Raw genomic sequence first — 23544 nt, 5'->3', positions numbered from 1 at the left:
GTCTGTGCCTCGACCTAGGTTGGGCAAAACTAAACATGGTGGTGTTCGCCTTAGCCATCTCACTAGAATAAAGACCTCCTCCATTCCTGCCATTATTGAAAGAGATCATGATACCTCACATCTCAAAATAGGGCTACTTAATGTTAGATCCCTCACTTCCAAGGCAGTTATAGTCAATGAACTAATCATTGAACATAATCTTGATGTGATTGGCCTGACTGAAACATGGCTTAAGCCTGATGAATTTACTGTGTTAAATGAGGCCTCACCTCCTGGTTACACTAGTGACCATATCCCCCGAGCATCCGGCAAAGGCGGAGGTGTTGTTAACATTCACCATAGCAAATTTTCAATTTACAACAACAAAAAAATGAAGTTTTCGTCTTTCGAACTCTAGTCATGAAATCTATGCAGCCTACTCAATCACTTTGTTTTAGCTACTGTTTACAGGCCTCCTGGGCCATATACAGTGTTCCTCACTGAGTTCCCTCAATTCCTATCGGACCTTGTAGTCATAGCAGATAATATTCTAATTTTTGGAGACTTTATATTGACATGGAAAAGTCCACAGACCCACTCCAAAAAGCTTTCGGAGCCATCATCGACTCACTGGGTTTTGTCCAACATGTCTCCGGACATACTCACTGCCACAGTCATACTCTGGACCTAGTTTTGTCCCATGGAATAAATGTTGTGGATCTTATTAATGTTTTTCCTCATTTTATTGCGTTTGCAATCGATGACAAATAATCTGCTCAGACCCCAACCAAGGAGCAGCAAAATTCGTGCTATAAATTCTCAGACAACCCAAAGATTCCTTGATGCCCTTCCAGACTCCCTCTGCCTACCCAAGGTCGTCAGAGGAAAAAATACAACAGCCATGCCCTAAGTTCACTAGAACAGGGGCCATACTCTTTCAAATGTTCAAACACATTCCACAGTTCAACAAGGTCACTACACATCAATCATCATGACAGCTTTAGCATAAACAAATGCACTATCAGGTTACATAAACACTCACTAGGTAGTGTGAGAACAGAAGGACAGGATGTACATATATGGGTATAACCACGTGCACATTGCATTCCTCATACTATAAAATAATTCCACGGAATTCTAAACAAATATTTTCTGTTATTCAAAATAGTGTTGCCCACAGCCATTTGGCATAGCCAGATCAGGACCTAACATAAGGACAACCCAGTGTATGCTATTCTGTTCTTCTGAAATAGATTACATTTTCTTCATATCATGCTTCTTTTGACCGCCACAGCCCTTGAAGTATATAATAGTATAGTATAATGTTGTTGCTCCATCCTCAGTTTTTTCTTATCACAGCCATTAAACTCTGTAACTGTTTTGAAGTCACCATTGGCCTCATGGTGAAATCCTTGAGTGTCCTTCCTCCCCGGCAACTGAGTTAAGAAGGACACCTGTATGTTTGTAGTGACTGGGCGTATTGATACACCATCCAAAGTGTAATTAATAACTTCACCATGCGCAAAGGGATACAATGGCTACTTTATTTTTTGCCATCTACCAATAGGTGCCCTTTTTTGAAAGGAAACCTCCCTGGTCTTTATGGTGGAATCAAATTCACTGCTCGACTTAGGGACCTTGATAATGTGTGGGGTACAAAGATGAGGTAGTCATTCAAAAAGCATGTTACACTATTATTGCATACAGAGTAAGCCCATTTAACATATTATGTCACTTGAATTTTTACTCCTGAACTTATTTAGGCTTGCCATAAAGGGGTTGAATACTTATTGAAAATGTTGACAATTCCATTTTGACATTATGCCAAGCCTAAATATTGTGTGTAGGCCAATGACACTCAATCTCAATTGAGTCCACTTTAAATTCAGGTTGTAACACAACAACATCTTGAAAAGGTAATGGGTGTGAATACTTTATGTTGGCAATGTAGGCTACACTACCTTTTAACTGACTGAACACAGACCATTAGACACTCGTGGTGTGTAATGCCGCAATCACAGACAAGTTAGACAGCCGACATCAGATGCTTTTTTTTGTTTGTTACTGCAATAGCATAATAATACATGGAAAACGTTGTGGTGGAAGAGGATGACGACGAAATAAACGATTTGATGCTTGTTGCTTTAAATCTGCGCGTGCTCAATCTCAACTAGTCTATGCGCTATGAGCAATCTGGCGGTGCAGACTACAGAACATTCATTTGCGATTTTTTTTCCTTTCCATCCATCCATCCATCCATCCATCCCTCCTCTCCGAACCATTAATCTCCCCTCCTCCAGACTTCACATCCGGTTCACCCGCTAGTAGCCTATCTTCTGTGTCTTGCCTGTGTGTGTGTGTGACGGCCTGATTCTCCACTGAGCTGTACTGCAGACCCCTACCTGAACGCGCTGCGTGCTAGACGGATACTACGCCTGGCGTGCATCGGTGATGGAGCTACCGTCGGCGCTCTGATCTGGTGGGAGCCGATCTGTATGACACAAAGGCCGGGATGAGACGATAGGCTATCGGATGGGCGCCTCGGTTTGGTGATACTCGCTCAACGATGTCCAAGAGCCTGACGAAAAAAAATCACTGGACCAACAAAGTCCACGAAGCGGTCGTCACCAGGAGCATAGAGGGAGAATTTGGCTTCGAGCTGAAGGGGGGCGCGGAGATTGGGCAGTTCCCCTACTTCGGGGAGGTGAAACAAGGAAAAGAAACAGTCCAGAGCGGCAAGCTGGCCCAGGATGAGTTGCTGCTTGAGGTCAACGAAACGCCGGTGGCCGGGCTCACCACCCGGGATGTTCTGGCTGTCATCAAACACGGCAAAGATCCGATCCGCTTCAAGTGTGTCAAACAAGGTGAGGTATGCCAGACGGGGCCAAAGGCGTAAAAGCATGAACATTGAATGAGTGTGTGTGAGCCGCCGCCACACAGCGCAAGATAAGGAGCCATCTGTCTGGTTGTAGCCTATTTTATGTATGTCTACTCATCAGAAATAGCCTACATATGTGTCGTCAATGGGTAGGCATATTGCAAACTATGTCACTCAAATGGAAGAGAGATAGTGTCCAGAAGCATAGACTATTGGCACATTTCCATACAGGATTTACCCCAGTGTTTATACCCAGAAGGGCGTAGGTGCACATTTTGCTATGGGGTCACCTCTGATGTTGACATGCACTACTACTACCAGAGGTGGAACCAAATCACAGTTATTCTACTAACAAGCAAGTCACAAGGTCTGAGTCTCAAATTGAGTCCGAAGTTGGCCTGGTCAAGTCCAAGTTGTGTATTCTAAGAACAAGTCAAGTCACAAATTTATACATGCACTGACTTCAATGCTACCAGACAGCCTTTTTTTTTTTAAATAAAAAAATAATAATCTACAATACATTTTGATTATGTAATAATGAATTCCAAATGTAAAATTATTAATATCAATACATTTTTTACATGCCAAAAGACCAGTAGGCCTATGCTAGTAATTGTTGCTTGGTTCCCCATTATTCCTGGTGAGCTTGCAAAGTAGATAGTGAATATTCTTGATCACCAAACCATTTTTGGAGCTGCATATTTATTTATTTATGGCAATTATATAGCTGTACAGCAAACCAGCGGTCTGTTTGCTAGCTCAGTGGCTCTCAAACCTTTTGACCAGTGACCCCTAAAAAGGAGTGGTTAAAAGTTTGCGACCCCCACCCCCCCAGCACATGCTCGCGAATACACGTGAACATGCGCACACAATCTCTGCGCAAAGGTAGCCTGTCATTACAGCCATAAACGGTGATGCTTTTTTAAAACATAAGACACAGAAATAATCTGCACTTTATAACTGCATTTTGAGATGAAAATAATTCATTTTAGCAGTCAATATCAACCAAGGATATCATGTCACATTCTCACTCAGCCTTTTGAGGGCCCTAAGTGAGATTTGGTTGGTGGGCCCCCCAATCTTCTGGCAAAACGTTTTAGTGGCCCCTCTCTTGACGAAGGACTGCAATTCTACTAGTTTTGTCATGGGCCAGAGAGACGTAAAAAAAAAAATTTTACAGCTCATTTCCCAGAAGCAAGGCAATTAACATTTTTTCAGTAGAAAGACGATGCCCATAGCTTCCCCCATGAAGTTGCACAACGATTTAAGTCAATAGTTTTAATCAGTATGATATATTTGGGGTTGAAGTGGGAAATCTGAAGTGATAACTTCAGATATTTTCAGTGCCAATGTCATGCGTTTTCCCTTATGATATGACATGCTAATACTTTTCAGTCTACGTTTCTTTTCAGGGCTGGGTTTTATTTAAATGTTACCCATTCAGAAACACCTGCAAAGTTCTTCCTCTCCTCAAGTCGTGACTGAGCCAAACAACTTTTTGCCATAGCCTACACTTCACCGTCTGAGCCATGGAGCAAATTAAAATACGGGGTGCAAATTTACGTTTTAAACTTAAGCACCAAACTATCATAATCTGTTGAATAATTTGAAGTTTCACTTATTTTTTAGCTATTCTGAAGAACAAATATTTTATAAATGGTAAAATTGCATGTGTATGATTTGTATTTTGCAACCCTGCTTCCCATCGCTACAAGATGAGTGTGGTTTTGACCACGCTCCACTGCTTTGATTGGTGCAGCAAGAAGTCTCTATCCTATAATGAAAGGACAACCTCGTAAGAAGTCAGAACTTGTTTATCTATTTTTTTTGCTGTTTTTACAGTTGTATTGATGTTTCATGTCCGATGCACTCAGGGTGTTTTTTGTTGTTGTCTCTTGTCTCTTGATGGTTGAATCCTCCATATACCAGTCAAAAGTTTGGACACACCTATTCAGTCCGGGGTTTTTCTTTATTTTGACTATTTTCTACATTGTAAAATCATAGTGAAGACATCAAAACTATGAAATTACACATGGAATCATGTAGTAACCAAGCTGATTTTTTGGGGGGTGGGTCCTTAAATGAAACTGATGTATTTCTTTATTTATCACAATTTAGCCAATTTTCGTTTTTAATGCAAGGCCGACAGACAAGTTCCTTACTTTCTCCCCCTTCCACTTGCCTCTTCCATTTGGGTGGTAATGCTGAAATTAGTTGTCTGTAATTTTGAGTAGAGCAGACAAGGCCTGATGACATAATTTACAAAGATTATACCTTTATATAAATATATATATATATATATATATATATATATATATATATATATATATATATATATATATATATATATATATATATATATATATATATATTTATTATTATTTTATTTTTTATTTTATTCAATTAGTACATTTTAGATTAGCCATAATATTTGTTGTAATATTTGTTCTCTTTTCTATTGGATTAAACTGAAATTGCAACCAACTCTCTATATCTTGTTTGAAAAATAGCAATATTTTGGAGTTCATTTTCAAATAACCAAAAGTGAGAGGTTGTAGTCTGAATAAAGGGGAAAAGGCCATTCTTGAACATGGGGTGAGATATTCTTACTAATCTGCTAGAGAACCAGTTTGGATTGAAGTATACTTTTTGTATGCCTGAAGCCTTTGGTGAGAGGTCTTATGCTTTAATATTCCTTGTGAGTACATCAAACTGGTATGCCATCCAACCCTGCAGTTTTCCCTTACTTAAAGGCTTTAATTTCATCAAGAAGTTCCTTCAATGTAATTTGGCCTTCACATGAGTCTTTCTGTACAGCTGTTAATTTTACATTAGTAATAGTAAAAAAATACTTACAATTTACTTTGGTTGGTCGAGATGGAGGAGACTGAAACGGAAACATATGCTTTGCTTCCTCAGTTTCCGTCATTTGTTTCTGTTAGTCCTTTTTGGTAGCATTTCTATGTTGAAGAAAGTGGTGCATTTTTTTCCCCATATTCCATCCAGTTCGCATTATTTTAATAATATATTACACTTAATCTTTCTTGAATAATTTCCTCCATTTCTTTTTGTTTTTCCTCTAACGTATTCTGTGCCTCTGATACTGTTTTTGTTGCTATCTATGTGTACTGTTAAGTCCCTCTTTTTTTTCCCTTTCTTAATATTAATTATTTGGACTTAAATTGCTTTTCTTTTAAGATGAATATTGAATTGCATGGCCTCTAAAAGCACATTTTAAAAGTGTCCCAAACAATAAGGGGGATTCATCCAATAGGCTTCGATTCAATTTGCAATACCCTTGCCCATGTGGAAATTCTGTAAGACTAATGTATATGCCAATTATTTGATGGTCTGGCCGCATTCTTTTCCCTATCTATACTTTTTAAACTTTTGGTGCCAGCGAAAGTGACATAAGGAAGTAGTCAAGACGACTAGCTTGATTGAACCTCTGCCATGTATACAGTGGGGCAAAAAAGTATTTAGTCAGCCACCAGTTCTCCCACTTAAAAAGATGAGAGAGGCCTGTACAAAATGAGAAAAACAAAATGACATTTTAGGATTTTTAATGAATTTATTTGCAAATTATGGTGGAAAATAAGTATTTGGTCACCTACAAACAAGCAAAATTTCTGGCTCTCACAGACCTGTAACTTCTTCTTTATGCAGGTGTGATGTTCGGATGTACCGATCCCGTGCAGGTGTTGTTACACGTTGTCTGCCACTGCGAGGACAATCAGCTGTCCACCCTGTCTCCCTTGTTGCACTGTCTTAGGCATCTCACAGTCCTGACATTGCAACTTATTGCCCTGGCCACATCTGCAGTCCTCATGCCTCCTTGCAGCATGCCTAAGGCACGTTCACACAGATGAGCAGGGACCCTGGGCATCTTTCTTTTGGTGTTTTTCAGAGTCAGTAGAAAGGCCTCTTTAATGTCCTAAGTTTTCATAACTGTGACCTTAATTGCCTACTGTCTGTAAGCTGTTAGTGTCTTAACGACCATTCCACAGGTGAATGTGCATTAATTGTTTATGGTTCATTGAACAAGCATGGGAAACAGTGTTTAACCCCTTTACAATAAAGGTCCGTGAAGTTATTTGGATTTTATATTTTGATTGTTCAAATCCATTTTGATTTGTCACATGCTTACAAGCCCTTAAAAAACAATGTCGTTTTAAGAAAATAGAGTTAAGAAAATATTTACTAACTAAACTAAAACAATTTTTAACAAAAGTAACACAACAAAATGACAACGAGGCTATGTACAGGGGGTACCGGTACCGAGTCATTGTGCAGGGGTACAGGTTAGTCGAAGTAATTTGTACATGTAGGCAGGGGTAAAGTGACTATGCATAGATAATTAACAGTGAGTAGCAGCGGTATAAAAACAAAAGGGGGTGGTGTCAATGCAAATTGTCCAGGTGGCCATTTTATTAATTATTCAGCAGTCTTATGGCTTGGGGTAGAAGCTGTTAATTAGTGTTTTTGTCCTAGACTTGGTGCTCCGGTACCACTTGTCGTGCAGTAGCAGAGAGAACAGTCTACGACTTGGGTGACTGGAGTCTTTGACAGTTTTTGGGACCTTCCTCTGACACTGCCTAGTATATAGGTCCTGGATGGAAGGAAGCTTGGCCCCAGTGATGTACTGAGCCATGCACACTACTCTCTGTAGCGTGTTATGGTCATATGCCAAGGAGTTGCTGGTCAGGAAGCTCTCTGGTGCAAATGTAGAACTTTTTGAGGATCTTGGGACACATGCCAAATCTTTTCAGTCTCCTGAGGGGGAAAGATGTTGTCGTGCCCTCTTCACAACTGTTTTGGTGTGTTTGGACGATGATAGCTGGTTGGTGATGTGGACACCAAGGAGCTTGAAACTCTCGATCCGCTCCAGTACAGCCCTGTCAATGTAAATGAGGGTGTGTTTTGGCCCTCCTTTTCCTGTAGTTTACGATCAGCTCCTTTGTCTTGCTCGTGTTGAGGGAGAGGTTGTTGTCCTGGCACCACACCACTGGCACCACATCACATCAGGCCTGCCACCGTTGTGTAATCAGCTAACTTAATGATGGTGTTGGAGTTGTGTTTGGCCACGCAGTCGTGGGTTAACAGGGAGTACAGGAGGAGACTAAACTCGCAGCCCTGAGGGACCCCAGTGTTGAGGATAAGAGTGGCAGTTACCTACCCTTACCACCTGCGGGCGGCCCGTCAGGAAGTCCAGGATCTAGTTGCAGAGGGAGGTGTTTTGTCCCACTGTCCTTAGCTTAGTGATGAGCTTTGTGGGCTCTATGGTGTTAAATGCTGAGCTGTAGTCAATTAACAGCATTCTCACATAGGTGTTCCTTTTGTCCAGGTGGGAAAGGGCAGTGTGGAGGCGGTATTTGAGTTGGAGTGCGTCTAGGGTATCCGGGATGATGGTGCTGATGTGAGCCATGGCCAGCCTTTAAATTCATGGCTACCGACGTGAGTGCTACTGGGTGGTTTGCTTTGCTTTCTTGGGCACAGGGACAATGGTGGCCTGCTTGAAACATGTTTTAATTACCGACTCGGTCAGGGAGAGGTTGAAAATGGCAGTGAAGACACTTGCCAGTTGGTCCGCGCATGCTCTGTGTACACATCCTGGTAATCCATCTGGCCTTGCGGCCTTGTGAATGTTGACCTGTTTAAAGGTCTTGCCCACATCTGCTACGGAGAGCGTGATCAGACCTTGTCCCTGATCAGACCAGGTTTACCTTTAGCAATATTTTGGTAATTTGATTTAAACAATGCCTTCAGAAAGTATTCACACCTGTATACTCTTTCCACATTTTGTGTTACAGACTGAATGTTAAGTTGATTAAATTTATATTTTGTGTCACTGGCCTAGACACACAATACCCTATAATGTCAAAGTAGAATTCTGTTTTTTTAAATATTAATTTAAAAATAAATGTTTGTTTGTGAACAGAGCCCCATATCCAGAATGCTGAGTGGACTATTGTCTAGGTTAATCTCTTTGTATGTGATGGAGTTGTGGTGGAATTTGTGGGCATCGCTTTCTTTTAGTTGTTTGCAGAATTGAACAGCTCTTTTCTGAATTTTTATAACTAGCGGGTATTGTCCTAACTCTGCTCTGCATGCATTGTTTGGGGTTTTGCATTGTACACAAAGTCCATGGAGAATTTTGCTAAAGTATAGTCCCTCAATTGGGTGTTTGTCCCATTTAGTGAATTCTTGGTTGGTGAGTGGACCCCAGAACTGAAAATCATAGAGGACAATGGGATCTATTACTGATTTAAAGTATTTTTAGCCAGATCCTAATTAGTGTGTTGAGTTTTATGTTCCTTTTGATGGCGTTAGAAGGCCCTTCTTGCCTTGTCTCTTAGATCTTTCACAGCCGTGTGGAAGTTATCTGTGGTGTTGGTGTTTAGGACAAGGTAGGTATAGTTCTTTGTGTGCTCTAGGCAATGGTGTCTAGATATATTATTATTATTTTAAATCTGGCTCCTGGACCTTTTTTGGAACACTATTTTATGTCTTTCTGAATTTCACTGTCAGGGTCCAAGTCTGACAGAAGATCTAGGTGCCACTGTAGGCCCTAATTTGTTGAGGAAAGAAGCACCAGCTGATCTGCAAACAGAAGACATTTGATTTCAGAGTTCAGTAGGGTGAGGCCGGGTCCTACAAACTGTTCTAGTGTCCTCACCAATTCATATATACACTGCTCAAAAAAATAAAGGGAACACTAAAATAACACATCCTAGATCTGAATGAATGAAATATTCTTATTAAATACTTTTTTCTTTACATAGTTGAATGTGCTGACAACAAAATCACACAGAAATTATCAATGGAAATCAAATTTATCAACCCATAGAGGTCTGGATTTGGAGTCACACTCAAAATTAAAGTGGAAAACCAGACTACAGGCTGATCCAACTTTGATGTAATGTCCTTAAAACAAGTCAAAATGAGGCTCAGTAGTGTTTGTGGCCTCCACGTGCCTGTATGACCTCCCTACAACGCCTGGGCATGCTCCTGATGAGGTGGCGGATGGTCTCCTGAGGGATCTCCTCCCAGACCTGGACTAAAGCATTCGCCAACTCCTGGACAGTCTGTGGTGCAACATGGCGTTGGTGGATGGAGCGAGAAATGATGTCCCAGATGTGCTCAATTGGATTCAGGTCTGGGGAACGGGCGGGCCAGTCCATAGCATCAATGCCTTCCTCTTGCAGGAACTGCTGACACACTCCAGCCACATGAGGTCTAGCATTGTCTTGCACTAAGATGAACCCAGGGCCAACTGCACCAGCATATGGTCTCACAAGGGGTCTGAGGATCTCATCTCGGTACCCAATGGCAGTCAGGCTACCTCTGGCGAGCACATGGAGGGCTGTGCAGCCCCCCCAAAGAAATGCCACCCCATACCATGACTGACCCACCGCCAAACCGGTCATGCTGGAGGATGTTGCAGGCAGCAGAACGTTCTCCACGGCGTCTCCAGACACTGTCACGTCTGCCACGTGCTCAGTGTGAACCTGCTTTCATCTGTGAAGAGCACAGGGCGCCAGTGGCGAATTTGCCAATCTTGGTGTTCTCTGGCAAATGCCAAACGTCCTGCACGGTGTTGGGCTGTAGTAAGCACAACCCCCACCTGTGGACATCAGGCCCTCATACCACCCTCATGGAGTCTGTTTCTGACCATTTGAGCAGACTCATGCACATTTGTGGCCTGCTGGAGGTAATTTTGCAGGGCTCTGGCAGTGCTCCTCCTTGCACAAAGGTAGAGGTAGCGGTCCTGCTGCTGGGTTGTTGCCCTCCTACGGCCTCCTCCACGTCTCCTGATGTACTGGCCTGTCTCCTGGTAGCGCCTCCATGCTCTGGACACTACGCTGACAGACACAGCAAACCTTCTTGCCACAGATCGCATTGATGTTCCATCCTGGTTGAGCTGCACTACATGCACCACTTGTGTGGGTTGTAGACTCTGTCTCATGATACCACTAGAGTGAAAGCACCGGCAGCATTCAAAAGTGACCAAAACATCAGCCAGGAAGCATAGGAACTGAGAAGTGGTCTGTGGTCCCCACCTGCAGAACCACTCCTTTATTGGGGATGTCTTGTTAATTGCCTATAATTTCCACCTGTTGTCTATTCCATTTGCACAACAGCATGTGCAATTTATTGTCAATCAGTGTTGCTTCCTAAGTGGACAGTTTGATTTCACAGAAGTGTGATTGACTTGGGGTTACATTGTGTTATTTAAGTGTTCCCTTTATTTTTTGGAGCAGTGTACATATACATGGTTTTCAGACCCAGTCTTATAGCAAAGGGTCTAAACACTTATGTAAGTAAGGTGTTTCTTGTGTGTGTCAGTATGTGTATAATATATTATACAGTGAGGGGGAAAAAGTATTTGATCCCCTGCTGATTTTGTACGTTTGCCCACTGACAAAGAAATGATCAGTCTATAATTTTAATGGTAGGTTTATTTGAACAGTGAGAGACAGAATAACAGCAAAAAAATCCAGAAGAACGCATGTCAAAAATGTTATGAATTGATTTGCATTTTACTGAGGAAAATAAGTATTTGACCCCCTCTCAATCAGAAAGATTTCTGGCTCCCTGTTGTCTTTTATACAGGTAACGAGCTGAGATTAGGAGCACACTCTTAAAGGGACTGCTCCTAATCTCAGTTTGTTACCTTAATAAAGGACACCTGTCCACAGAAGCAATCAATCAATCGGATTCCAAACTCTCCACCATGGCCGAGACCAAAGAGCTCTCCAAGGATGTCAGGGACAAGATTGTAGACCTACACAAGGCTGGAATGGGCTACAAGACCATCGCCAAGCATGTTGGTGAGAAGGTGACAACAGTTGGTGCGATTATTTGCAAATGGAAGAAACAAGAACTCTCAATCCCCCTCGGCCTGAGGTCCCATGCAAGATTTCACCTCGTGGAGTTGCAAGGATCATGAGAATGGTGCGGAATCAGCCCAGAACTACACGGGAGGATCTTGTCAATGATCTCACGGCAGCTGGGACCATAGTCACCAAGAAAACAATTGGTAACACACTACGCCGTGATGGACTGAAATCCTGCAGCACCCGCAAGGTCCCCCTGCTCAAGAAAGCACATAGACATGCCCGTCTGAAGTTTGCCAAAGAACATCTGAATGATTCAGAAGACAAAGGGGTGAAAGTGCTGTGGTCAGATGAGACCAAAATGGAGCTCTTTGGCATCAACTCAACTCGCCGTGTTTGGAGGAGGAGGAATGCTGCCTATGACCCCAAGAACACCATCCCCACCCCACCGCTTTGGGGGATGTTTTTCTGCTAAGGGGACAGGACAACTTCACTGCGTCAAAGGGACGATGGACAGGGCCATGCACCATCAAATCTTGGGTGTGAACCTCCTTCCCTCATCCAGGGCATTGAAAATGGGTTGTGGATGGATATTCCAGCATGACAATGACCCAAAACACACGACCAAGGTAACAAAGGAGTGGCTCAAGATGAAGCACATTAAGGTCCTGGAGTGGCCTAGCCAGTCTCCAGACCTTAATCCCATAGAAAATCTGTGGAGGGAGCTGAAGGTTCGAGTTGCCAAATGTCAGCCTCGAAACCTTAATGACTTGGAGAAGATCTGCAAAGAGGAGTGGGATAAAATCCCTCCTGAGATGTGTGCAAACCTGGTGGCCAACTACAAGAAACGTCTGACCTCTGTGATTGCCAACAAGGGTTTTGCCACCAAGTCATTAAGTCACTAAGTCATGTTTTGCAGAGGGGTCAAATACTTATTTCCCTCATTTAAAATGCAAATCAATTAAAAAATATTTTGACATGCGTTTTTCTGGATTTCTTTGTTGTTATGCTGTCTCTCACTGTTCGAATAAACCTGCCATTAAAATTATAGATGGATAATTTCTTTGTCAGTGGGCAAACGTACAAAATCAGCAGGGGATCAAATACTTTTTCCCTCACTGTATGTGTGTGTACATACATACATTCATACATACATACATACATACATACATACATACATACATGCAGTTGATGTCGGAGGTTTAAATACACCTTAGCCAAATACATTTAAACTTTTTCACAATTCCTGACATTTAATCCTATTAAAAGTTCCCTGTCTTAGGTCAGTTAGGATCACCACTTTATTTTAAGAATATAAAATGTCAGAATAATGGTAGAGAGAATTGTGTATTGGTCAGAAGTTTACATACACTCAATTAGTATTTGGTAGCATTGCCTTTAAATTGTTTATCTTGGGTCAAACATTTTGGGTAGCCTTCCACAAGCTTCCCACAATAAGTTGGATGAATTTTGGCCCATTCCCACTGGCAGAGCTGGTGTAACTGAGTCAGGTTTGTAGGCCTCCTTGCTCTAACACTTGCTCTTCAGTTCTGCCCACAAATGTTCTATTGGACTGAGGTCAGGGCTTTGTGATGGCCACTCCAATACCTTGACTTTGTTGTCCTTAAGCCATTTTTCCACAACTTTGGAAGTATGCTTGGGGTCATTATCCATTTGGAAGACGCATTTGCGACCAAGCTTTAACTTTCTGACTGATGTCTTGAGATGTGGCTTCAATACATCCACATAATTTTCCTGCCTCATGATGCCATCTATTTTGTGAAGTGCACAAATCCCTCATTCAGGAAAGCACCCCCACAACATGATGCTGCCACCCTGTGCTTTACGGTTGGGATGGTGTTCTTCAGCTTGCAAGCCTCCCCCTTTTTCCTCCAAACATAACGATGGTCATTATGACCAAACAGTTCTATTTTTGTTTCATCAGACCAGAGGATGTTTCTCCACAATGTACGATCTTCGTCCACATGTGCAGTTGCAAACCGTAGTCTGGCTTTTTTATGGCAGTTTTGGAGCTTCTTCCTTGCTGAGTGGCCTTTCAGGTTATGTTGATATATAGGACGCATTATACTGTGGATATAGATACTGTTGTACCTGTTTCCTCCAGCATCTTCACACGGTCCTTTGCTGTTGTCCTGGGATTGCACTTTTTGCACCAAAGTACGTTCATTTCTAGGAGACAGAACGCGTCTCCTTCTTGAGCGGTATGACGGCTGCGTGATCCCATGGTATTTATGCTTGCGTACTATTGTTTGTACAGATGAACGTGGTGCATTCAGGTGTTTGGAAATTGCTTCCAAGGATGAACCAAACTTGTGGAGATCTACAATTGTTTTCTGAGGTCTTGGCATATTTCTTTTAATTTTCCCATGACAAAGAGGCACTGAGTTTGAAGGTAGGCCTTGAAATACATCCACAGGTACACCTCCAATTGACTCAAATTATGTCAATTAGCCTATCAGAAACTTCTAAAGTCATGACATCATTTTCTGGAATTTTCTAAGCTGTTTAAAGGCACAGTCAATTTAGCGTATGTAAACTTCTGACCCACTGGAATTGTGAAACAGTGGAATAAGTGGAATAATCTGTCTGTAAACAATTGTTGGAAATATTACTTGTGTCATGCACAAAGTAGACGTCCTAACCGACTTGCCAAAACTATAGTTTGTTTTATTTATATATATATATATATATATATATATATATATATATATATATATATATATATTTATTTTCAAACATTTCTAAAAACCTGTTTTTGCTTTGTCGTCATTGGATATTGTGTGTTGACTGTTTTTATTTTTAATCCATTTTAGAATAAGGCTTTTACGTAACAAAATGTGGAATAAGGGAAGGGTTCTGAATAGTTTTCGAATACACTATACATCGATGGCAAGACCTGCTATAATGGATGTCTAGCAATGATCATCAACCAATTTGACAGGGCTTGAAGAATTTGTTAAATAATAATGGGAAAATGTTGCACAATCAAGATGTTTTTCTCACATCGGTCACGGAGAGCGAGATCACACTGTCATTTGGAACAACAGGGACTTTCATGCAGGCCATTTGATTAGATGTTCAAGAGTCTTATGGCTTGGGGGTAGAAGCTGTTTAGTAGAAGCCTCTTGGACCTAGACTTGGCGCTCCGGTACCGCTTGCCGTGCGGTAGCAGAGAGAACTTCTATATATATCTATACATCCACACAGTATGAACGCCCAGTAGCTGTCTGATTTGTCAACACACACACACACACACACACACACACACACACACACACACACACACACACACACACATTCTGTGGTTGATTCAAACAGTTTAATTGGTGCTTTAAAGCAGGTAAAATTGGTGTAGATCCAATCAGAAAGGTAGGGAGGGAGAGAAGGAGCAAGGGATAAGAGAGGAAGAGGTCAAAGGGATGAGGAAGAAAGAAAGGAAGAGTGAATGGGGGAAGAAGAACAAAGAAAGGAAGTAAGATTTGAAAGAGAGGAAAGTAATGCAGATGGACTCAGCGGGAACAATCCAGAAAGGAATAGTATAGATAGTGAGTGAGTGAGAGCCGTTTTCTGTGAGTTTGTGCAGTGTTATAGAATTAATTATACAGTATTCACTACTTCACTTTTTCCACATTTTGTTGTTAGGGCCTGAATTTAAAATGGATGACATGTAGATTGTGTCACAGGCCTACACACAATACCCCATCATGTCAAAGTGTAATTATGTTTTTTGAGATTTTTTTACAAATTCATGAAAAGCTGAAATGTCTTGAGTCAAGTATTTAAAACCTTTGTTATGGCAAGCCTTAATAATTTCAGGAGTAAGAATTTGCTTAACCGTTCACATAATAAGTGGCACGGACTAACTCTGTGTACAATAATAGTGTTTACCGACATTTTTTAATGACTACTTCTTCTCTGTACCCCACACATTGAATTATATGTAAGGTCCCTCAGTCGAGCAGTGAATTACAAAATAGAAATTCAACCACAAAGACCAGAGAGGTCTTCCAATGCCTCACAAAGCAGGGCACCTATTGGTAGATGGCAAAAAAACAGACATTGAAAATCCCTTTGAGCATGGTGAAGTTATTACTTACACTTTGGATGGTCTATCAATACACCCAGGCACTACAAAGATGCAGGCGTCCTTCCTAACTTAGTTGCAGAAGATGAAGGAAACCAGTAATGTACTGAACTATACTCTACTTTTCTTTACTGTACTATAAAGTGCTTTCCAAACTTGTGAGAGAGACAGAGACTTTCCACACTCTTACTTTGACCACCAGACGACAGAAAGAAAACTGAAAATGGTTGAAAAACGTGGTAATATACAGTCGTGGACAAATATTTTGAGAATGACACAAATATTAATTAACACGAAGTTTGCTGCTTCAGTGTCTTTAGATATTTTTTGTCAGATGTTACTATGGGATACTGAAGTATAATTACAAGCATTTCATAAGTGTCAAAGGCAACTACATGAAGTTGATGCAGAGTCAAAAGTGTTGACCCTTTTTTTTCAAGACCCTTCTTGGAGAATGTGTTGACCCTTCTTTTTCTCTGCAATCCGCCCTGGCATGCTGTCAATTAACGTCTGGGCCACATCCTGACTGATGGCAGCCCATTCTTGCATAATCAATGCTTGGAGTTTGTCAGAATTTGTGGGTTTTTGTTTGTCCACCCGCCTCTTGAGGATTGACCACAAGTTCTCAATGGGATTAAGGTCTGGGGAGTTTCCTGGCCATGGACCCAAAATATTGATGTTTTGTTAGTTATCACTTTTGCCTTATGGCAAGGTGCTCCATCATGCTGGAAAAGGCATTGTTCATCACCAAACTGTTCCTGGATGGTTGGGAGAAGTTGCTCTCGGAGGATGTGTTGGTACCAGTCTTTATTCATGGCTGTGTTCTAGGCAAAATGTGAGTGAGTGTTCTAGGCTAAATGTGAGTGAGCCCACTCCCTTGGCTGAGAAGCAACCCCACACATGAATGGTCTCAGGATGCTTTACTAATGGCATGACACAAGACTGATGTTAGCGCTCATCTTGTTTTCTCCGAACAAGCTTTTTTACGGATGCCCCAAACAATCAGAAAGGGGATTCCTCAGAGAAAATGACTTTACCCCAGTCCTCAGCAGTCCAATCCCTGTACCGTTTGCAGAATATCAGAATATTGTCCCTAATGTTTTTCCTGGAGAGAAGTGGCTTCTTTGCTGCCCTTCTTGACACCAGGCCATCCTCCAAAAGTCTTCGCCTCACTGTGCGTACAGATGCACTCACACCTGCCTGCTGCCATTCCTGAGAAAGCTCTGAACTGTTGGTGCCCCGATCCTGCAGCTGAATCAGCTTTAGGAGATGGTCCTGGAGCTTGCTGGACTTCCTTGGGAGCCCTGAAGCCTTCTTCACAACAATTGAACCGCTCTCCTTGAAGTTTTTGATGATCCGATAGATGGTTGATTTAGGTGCAATCTTACTGGCAGCAATATCCTTGCCTGTGAAGCCCTTTTTGTGCAAAGTAATGATGACGGCATGTGTTTCCTTGCAGGTAACAATGGTTGACAGAGGAAGAACAATGATTCTAAGCACCACCCTCCTTTTGAAGCGTCCAGTCTGTTATTCAAACTCAATCAGCATGACAGAGTGATCTCCAGCCTTGTCCTCGTCAACACTCACACCTGTGTTAATGAGAGAATCACTGACATGATGTCAGCTGGTCCTTTTGTGGCAGGGCTGAAATGCAGTGGAAATGTTTTTGGGGGATTCAGTTCATTTGCATGGCAAAGAGGGACTTTGCAATTAAATGTAATTAATCTGATCACTCTTCATAACATTCTGGAGTATATGCAGATTGTCATCATGCAAACTAAGGCAGCAGACGTTGAAAATTAATATTTGTGTCATTCTCAAAACTTTTGGCCATGACTGTACAGTACCAGTCAAAAGTTTGGACACACCTACTCATTTCAGGGTTTTTATTTTTTACAATTTTCTACATTGTAGAATAATAGGGACAACATCAAAACTATGAAATAACACATATGGAATCATATAATAACCAAAAAAGTGATTCTTCAAAGTAGTCACCTTTTGCCTTGATGACAGCTTTGCACACTCTTGGCTTTCTCTCAACCAGCTTCATGAGGTCACCTGGAATGTATTTCAATTAACAGGTGTGCCTTTTTAAAAGTTAATTTGTTGAATGTCTTTCCTTCTTAAAACGTTTAAGCCAATCAGTTGTGTTGTGACATATACAGAAGATAGCCCTATTTGGTAAAAGACCAAGTCCATATTATGGCAAGACGAGCTCAAATAAGCAAAGAGAAATGACAGTCCTACTATAATTTCTTTACGACATGAAGGTCAGTCAATCTGGAAAATTTCAAGAACTTTGAACGTTTCTTCAAGTGCAGTCGCAAAAAACATCAAGTGCTATGATGGAACTGGCTCTCATGAGGACCGCCACCGAAAAGGAAGACCCAGTTACCTCTGCTGCAGAGGAGAAATTCATTAGAGTTAACTGCACCTCAGATTGCAGCCTAAATAAATGCTTCACAGAGTTCAACAGACATCTCAACATCAACTGTTCAGAGCAGACTGCGGGAATCAGGCCGTCATGGTCGAATTGCTGCAAAGAAGTCACCACTAAAAGACACCAATAATAAGAAGAGACTTGCTTGGGCTAAGAAACACGAGCAATGGACATTAGACCGGTGGAAATCTGTCCTCTGTTATAATTAGTCCAAATTTGAGATGTTTGATTCCAATCGCAGTGTCTTTGTGAGACGCAGAGTAGGTGATCGGAGGATCTCTGCATGTGTGGTTCCCACCATGAAGCATGGAGGAGGTGCTGTGATGGTGTGGGGTGCTTTTATGGTGACACTGTCAGTGATTTATTTAGAATTCAAGGCACACTTAACCAGCATGGCTTCCACAGCATTCTGCAGCGTTACGCCATCCCTTCTGGTTTTCACTTGGTGGGACTATAATTTTTTTTTCAACAGGACAATGACCCAACACACATCCAGGCTGTGTATGGGCTATTTGACTAAGAAGGAGATTGATTGAGTGCAGTATCAGATTACCTGGCCTCCACAATCACCCAACCTCAAACCAATTGAGATTGTTTGGGATCAGTTGGACTGCAGAGTGAAGGAAAAGCAGCCAACAACTCCTTCACGACTGTTGTAAAATCATTCCAGGTGAAGCTGGTTGAGAGAATGCCAAGAGTGTTCAAAGCTGTCATCAAGGCAAAGCGTGGCTACTTTGAAGAATTTAAAATCTGAAATATATTTTGATTTGTTTAACACTTTATTGGTTACTACACGATTCCATATGTGTAATTTCATAGTTTTGATGTCTTCACCATTATTCTACAATGTAGAAAATAGCAAAAATAAAGAGAAACCCTTGAATGAGTAGGTGTGTCTAAACTTTTGACTGGTACATACAGTACCAGTACCAGTATTTAACAAGCGTTTAGTAAACTTAGCAATATAAAATCTTGCCTCCTTATAATGCACATTGTTAAAGAAAAGTTTCCAAATAAATTATAGCGTGAGATTATAAGGTTTACAGTATTTATTTGCTTTTTGCATCGTGCTTTTGCATTACAAAAATGTTGGACATTAAAAACCTCTATTCTTATCTGGCAATGTACATCTCTGATTGAGAATATGTTAGTCCCCCTTCTAGGAGCCTGATGATTCAAACGATATTCATGTTATGCTTATGTTTATTTCTTCTATGTTGAGGGAGGAGTGTGAAAGAGTACCATGTCAAAGGTCTCCAGTCATCATTTGTTTATTTTTGTGTGATCATTAAAAAATTCACTAATTTCATTCTGATGTAAAGCACACATTAATTTAATTTGGACACCGTGTTTCCTGTCCTATTCTCCTGAGTACATGCTTTCTGTTAGGGTCTGTGTAGTTACTAGGTTTGAATGTTGGGAACCTAGTTACTGAGGTTTACCAGAATGTACGGCCCAAAATCACTCCCTTTTCCCGAGACAAATAACTGAGAAACCAGTAAATTATAATAAATTATTAATATGAAGAGCATTGTGTGAAATTAAACTGTTATATTATATGCAATGTTTAAATCTGGCTTTTCTACGACTTCTGCATGATGAATCATCAACACTCAGGATGGGTACAGACAGCCCATCTCAGTATGGAGTTCAGTTCACAATGCATGTAGACCTATCATCAACAAATGTATTTATATAGCCCTTCTTACATCAGTTGATATATCAAAGTGCTGTACAGAAACCCAGCCTAAAACCCCAAACAGCAAGCAATGCAGGTGTAGAAGCATGGTGGCTAGGAAAAACTCATTAGAAAGGCCGAAACCTAGAGAGGAACCAGGCTATGAGAGGTGGCCAGTCCTCTTCTGGCTGTGCGGGGTGTAGATTATAACAGAACCAAGATGTTCTGTGGCCAAGATGTTCAAATGTTCATATTTGACCAGTATGGTCAAATAATAATAATCACAGTAGTTGTCGAGGGTGCAACAATGACTTGGCCCCTGTAATAGGATTAGAGGCAGAGAATCAAAGTGGAGAGAGGGGAACTGGCCAGGCAGAGACAGCAAGGGCGGTTCGTTGCTCCAGAGCCTTTCCGTTCACCTTCACACTCCTGGGCCAGACCTCACTCAATCATTTGACCTACTGAAGAGATGAGTCTTCAGTAAAGACTTAAAGGTTGAGACCGAATCTGCGTCTCTCACATGGGTAGGCAGACCATTCCATAAAAATGTAGCTCTATAGGAGAAAGCCCGGCCTCCAGCTGTTTGCTTAGAAATTATTGGGACAATTTGGAGGCCTGCATCTTGTGACCGTAGCGTACGTGTAGGTATGTACGGCAGGACCAAATCGGAAAGAAAGCTAGGAGCAAGCCCATGTAATGCTTTGTAGGTTAGCAGTAAAACCTTGATATCATCTCATCATCGTAAAGTTTTATGTCTGTGGTACAGTAATATAAAGACTGAATGCGCATATAATTTACCCATCTCCATCTGGCTTTCAGGGGTCACCTTCAGGTAATACATTCCATGCAGTATTAGCCATTTAATTAGCTAATTAATGATGGGTTATTTATAGTAAGCTTCTAACTTATAGCCTCTCTCTTGCGCAATACGAATGCACCTGTGCTCTGCTGGACTCTCTCCAAGGAGAGTCCCATGAAGGAAAAGCTAGACTAGAATAGCTTGCTGGACATAATTTTGTTATACCAATGGAATATTCAAAGATTATACCAATGGAATATTCTCTGTTGTTTGCTGAACGTTAAATACAACAGCCAATAGAACTCACAGGTAGTTTGAAAGAAGAGTGAATATGCAATGGAGGAAGGCTAGAGCAGTTATTTATTCAGACCCATAAAAATTCAATCTTCACTTCATGAAGAGAAGTGAAGGCCTTCTGCATCTAATTCTATTCCTACAGTATATTATTCAAGGATGTCATTAGAATGACGAAGATAAGGAAAACAAAACGTATTTAATTTAGCTGTTGAAAGCAAGGAAGGAATGAAGCAACAACAGCGAGACAAAGAGGAGGTAGGCTAATAACATTTTATGAAAGGTGTATATATGCGTCAGCCTACTAATTATACAAATAGGCCCTATTATTTCAAAATTAAAATCAAGTTCACTAGTCTATACTTTGTAGGCTGCAAGCCTCTCCCTGCTTTATCATGGTTTGAATGAGGTGTGTAAATCCAGTCCCTTAAGATACATTTTATCATCTGGATCTGCACCTCCGTGCACGACTGCTGTCAGTGAACAGGGGGCACTACAGGACTGTAGAACCCCTCTAACCAATCAGCATTCAGATCTGGATGAGCCCGGCTTCCCACTGGCAGATTTTTTTTCCCTCGGTTGTCTCCCAATGGTCTCTATCTCTCTTCCCCCGTCTCCATCGCCGTTCCTGGGATGTAAATTAGCTGCAGCGGGGGCTGTGTGCTGGAGCATCGGTAAAGAACCAGGGACAGAGGGACGTAGAGGCTGGCCAAAACAGTAGAGGATGCTCCGTGTCTGGGCACAGGGCTAGAGGACGACTGGGAAGACAGGGCTCTCTGTGGATGTATACCTGTGGAGAACCTATTTTACCAGTCCTGCCAGCTGGGCCAGCTGCTGATGAGGTGCCTACGCTGTCTGTGCTGGTGTGTGTGTGTCCTTGCAGCTGTGCATGCGTGTGTATGTGTTCAGCACTGATTGTGTCAGTTGTGATTTTCACACTCCGACCGTCTGATCATCTTGTTATTCAGGCTTTTCAGCTACCGTTTTTTTGTTGCTTTGCTTTCTTCTGTTCCTCTCTCTCCTCTCCTGCTCTAACCAGTAGAGTTATGTTGTGGTCGACCTCACCAGTGCCTCAGAGCTTTGCTAAAATGGTGACCTTCATTTTACATATGATGTTATTGATGAGGAAGAGCTATGTGTTTTTTCAGATCTAATCAGTACAGTTGTCATCGCCAGGGTTAGAAGCTTTGTGCATGTGTGTGGGTGCATGTGTGTTTGTGTGTATGTGTGTGTTTGATTCAGATCTGTACAGTTTACACTGTCTAGAGTAGAGGTCGACCGATTATGATTTTTCAACACCGATATATACACACACACACACACACACACACACACACACATTTCTTTTTTTAAATCGGCTGATTAATCGGTATCGGCTGTTTTATATATATATATATATATTTATATATTTATTTATTTGTAATAATGACAATTACAAAAATACTGAACTAACACTTATTTTAACTTAATATAATACATCAATGAAATCAATTTAGCCTTAAGTAGATAATGAAACATGTTCAATTTGGTTTAAATAATGCAAAAACAAAGTGTTGGAGAAGAACGTAAAAGTTTAATGCTAACGTAAGTTTAATGCTAGCTAGCAACTTACCTTGCCTTACTGCATTTGCGTAACAGGCAGTCAGTCTCCTTGTGGAGTGCAACGAGCGAGAGGCAGGTCGTTATTGCGTTGGACTAGTTAACTGTAAGGTTGCAAGAGAGGATCCCCCGAGCTGACAAGGCGAAAATCTTTATTTCTGCCCCTGAACGAGGCAGTTAACCCACCGTTCCTAGACCGTCATTGAAAATAAGAATGTGCCTAGTTAAATAAAGATTAAATGAAGGTGTAAAAAAAAAAAAATTGGCAAATCGGCGCCCAAAAATACAGATTTCCAATTGTTATGAAAACTTGAAATCGGCCCTAATTAATCAGCCATTCCGATTAATCGGTCGACCTCTAGTCTAGAGGCAGTGTTTCTGTGTGCGTATGTGTGTGTGTGCACATTTGCAAGCATGTGTGGTCATGTGCACGGTTGTGCTTGAGTGTGTGTGACAGGGTTTGTGTAACTGTAGTGTGTGTGTGTGTGCTCCTGTAAAAGCATTTCCTCTTTAAGTACAGTAAACATCATTGTCATTGTGTATGCATGAGTGGCTGGACATGTTTGTCATTTATACATGACAGTGCCTGTGCCAATGGAAAGGATACAGTGTGTGTACTTAGTGTAACCTTAGCTTGTACATACTTGTGAAGATGATATGAATGTCCTACTGAATGAGTGTCCTCTCTGCTTGTGAGGAAGTCTTCATTCACTGTATGGCCATCCTGTGTGTAGGGCTGTTATGGTGACCGTATTACCGCCACATCGGCGGTAACGGGTCATGATGGCAGTCAAATTCCACATGACTGCTTGTTTAGTCACGGTAATTAGGCTTCTCCAAGCTCTGATACTGCTGATGGTCATTAGTAGCCTACCAAACTTGCTAACTGCCTGGTACTCTTGTCCCTCTAATCACTCTGACATCAATGCAAA

At 41.5% G+C, this 23544-nt stretch overlaps 1 protein-coding gene across 3 annotated transcripts in view; it reads left to right on the top strand.

Moving 5' to 3' along the window:
- Positions 1-2004: 2004 nt before the first annotated feature.
- LOC110525190 (membrane-associated guanylate kinase, WW and PDZ domain-containing protein 2) overlaps positions 2005-23544 on the top strand; it is a 245508-nt gene continuing 223968 nt past the window's right edge. For 2 of the 3 annotated variants that reach the window (XM_021605194.2, XM_021605162.2), the window contains exon 1: positions 2005-2843. In XM_021605194.2, the coding sequence (XP_021460869.2) occupies positions 2546-2843 (298 nt within the window). In that variant the 5' untranslated portion in view covers positions 2005-2545. Of the gene's footprint in view, positions 2844-21612; positions 21856-23544 lie in introns of those variants that run through there. The other variant, XM_036980672.1, reaches the window with a different exon arrangement.

The sequence above is a fragment of the Oncorhynchus mykiss genome, chromosome 1 (genome assembly GCF_013265735.2).
Source record: "Oncorhynchus mykiss isolate Arlee chromosome 1, USDA_OmykA_1.1, whole genome shotgun sequence".
NCBI lineage: Eukaryota > Metazoa > Chordata > Actinopteri > Salmoniformes > Salmonidae > Oncorhynchus > Oncorhynchus mykiss.
Note: the sequence above shows the minus strand (reverse complement) of the source record. Positions and strands in the feature narration are given on the sequence as shown.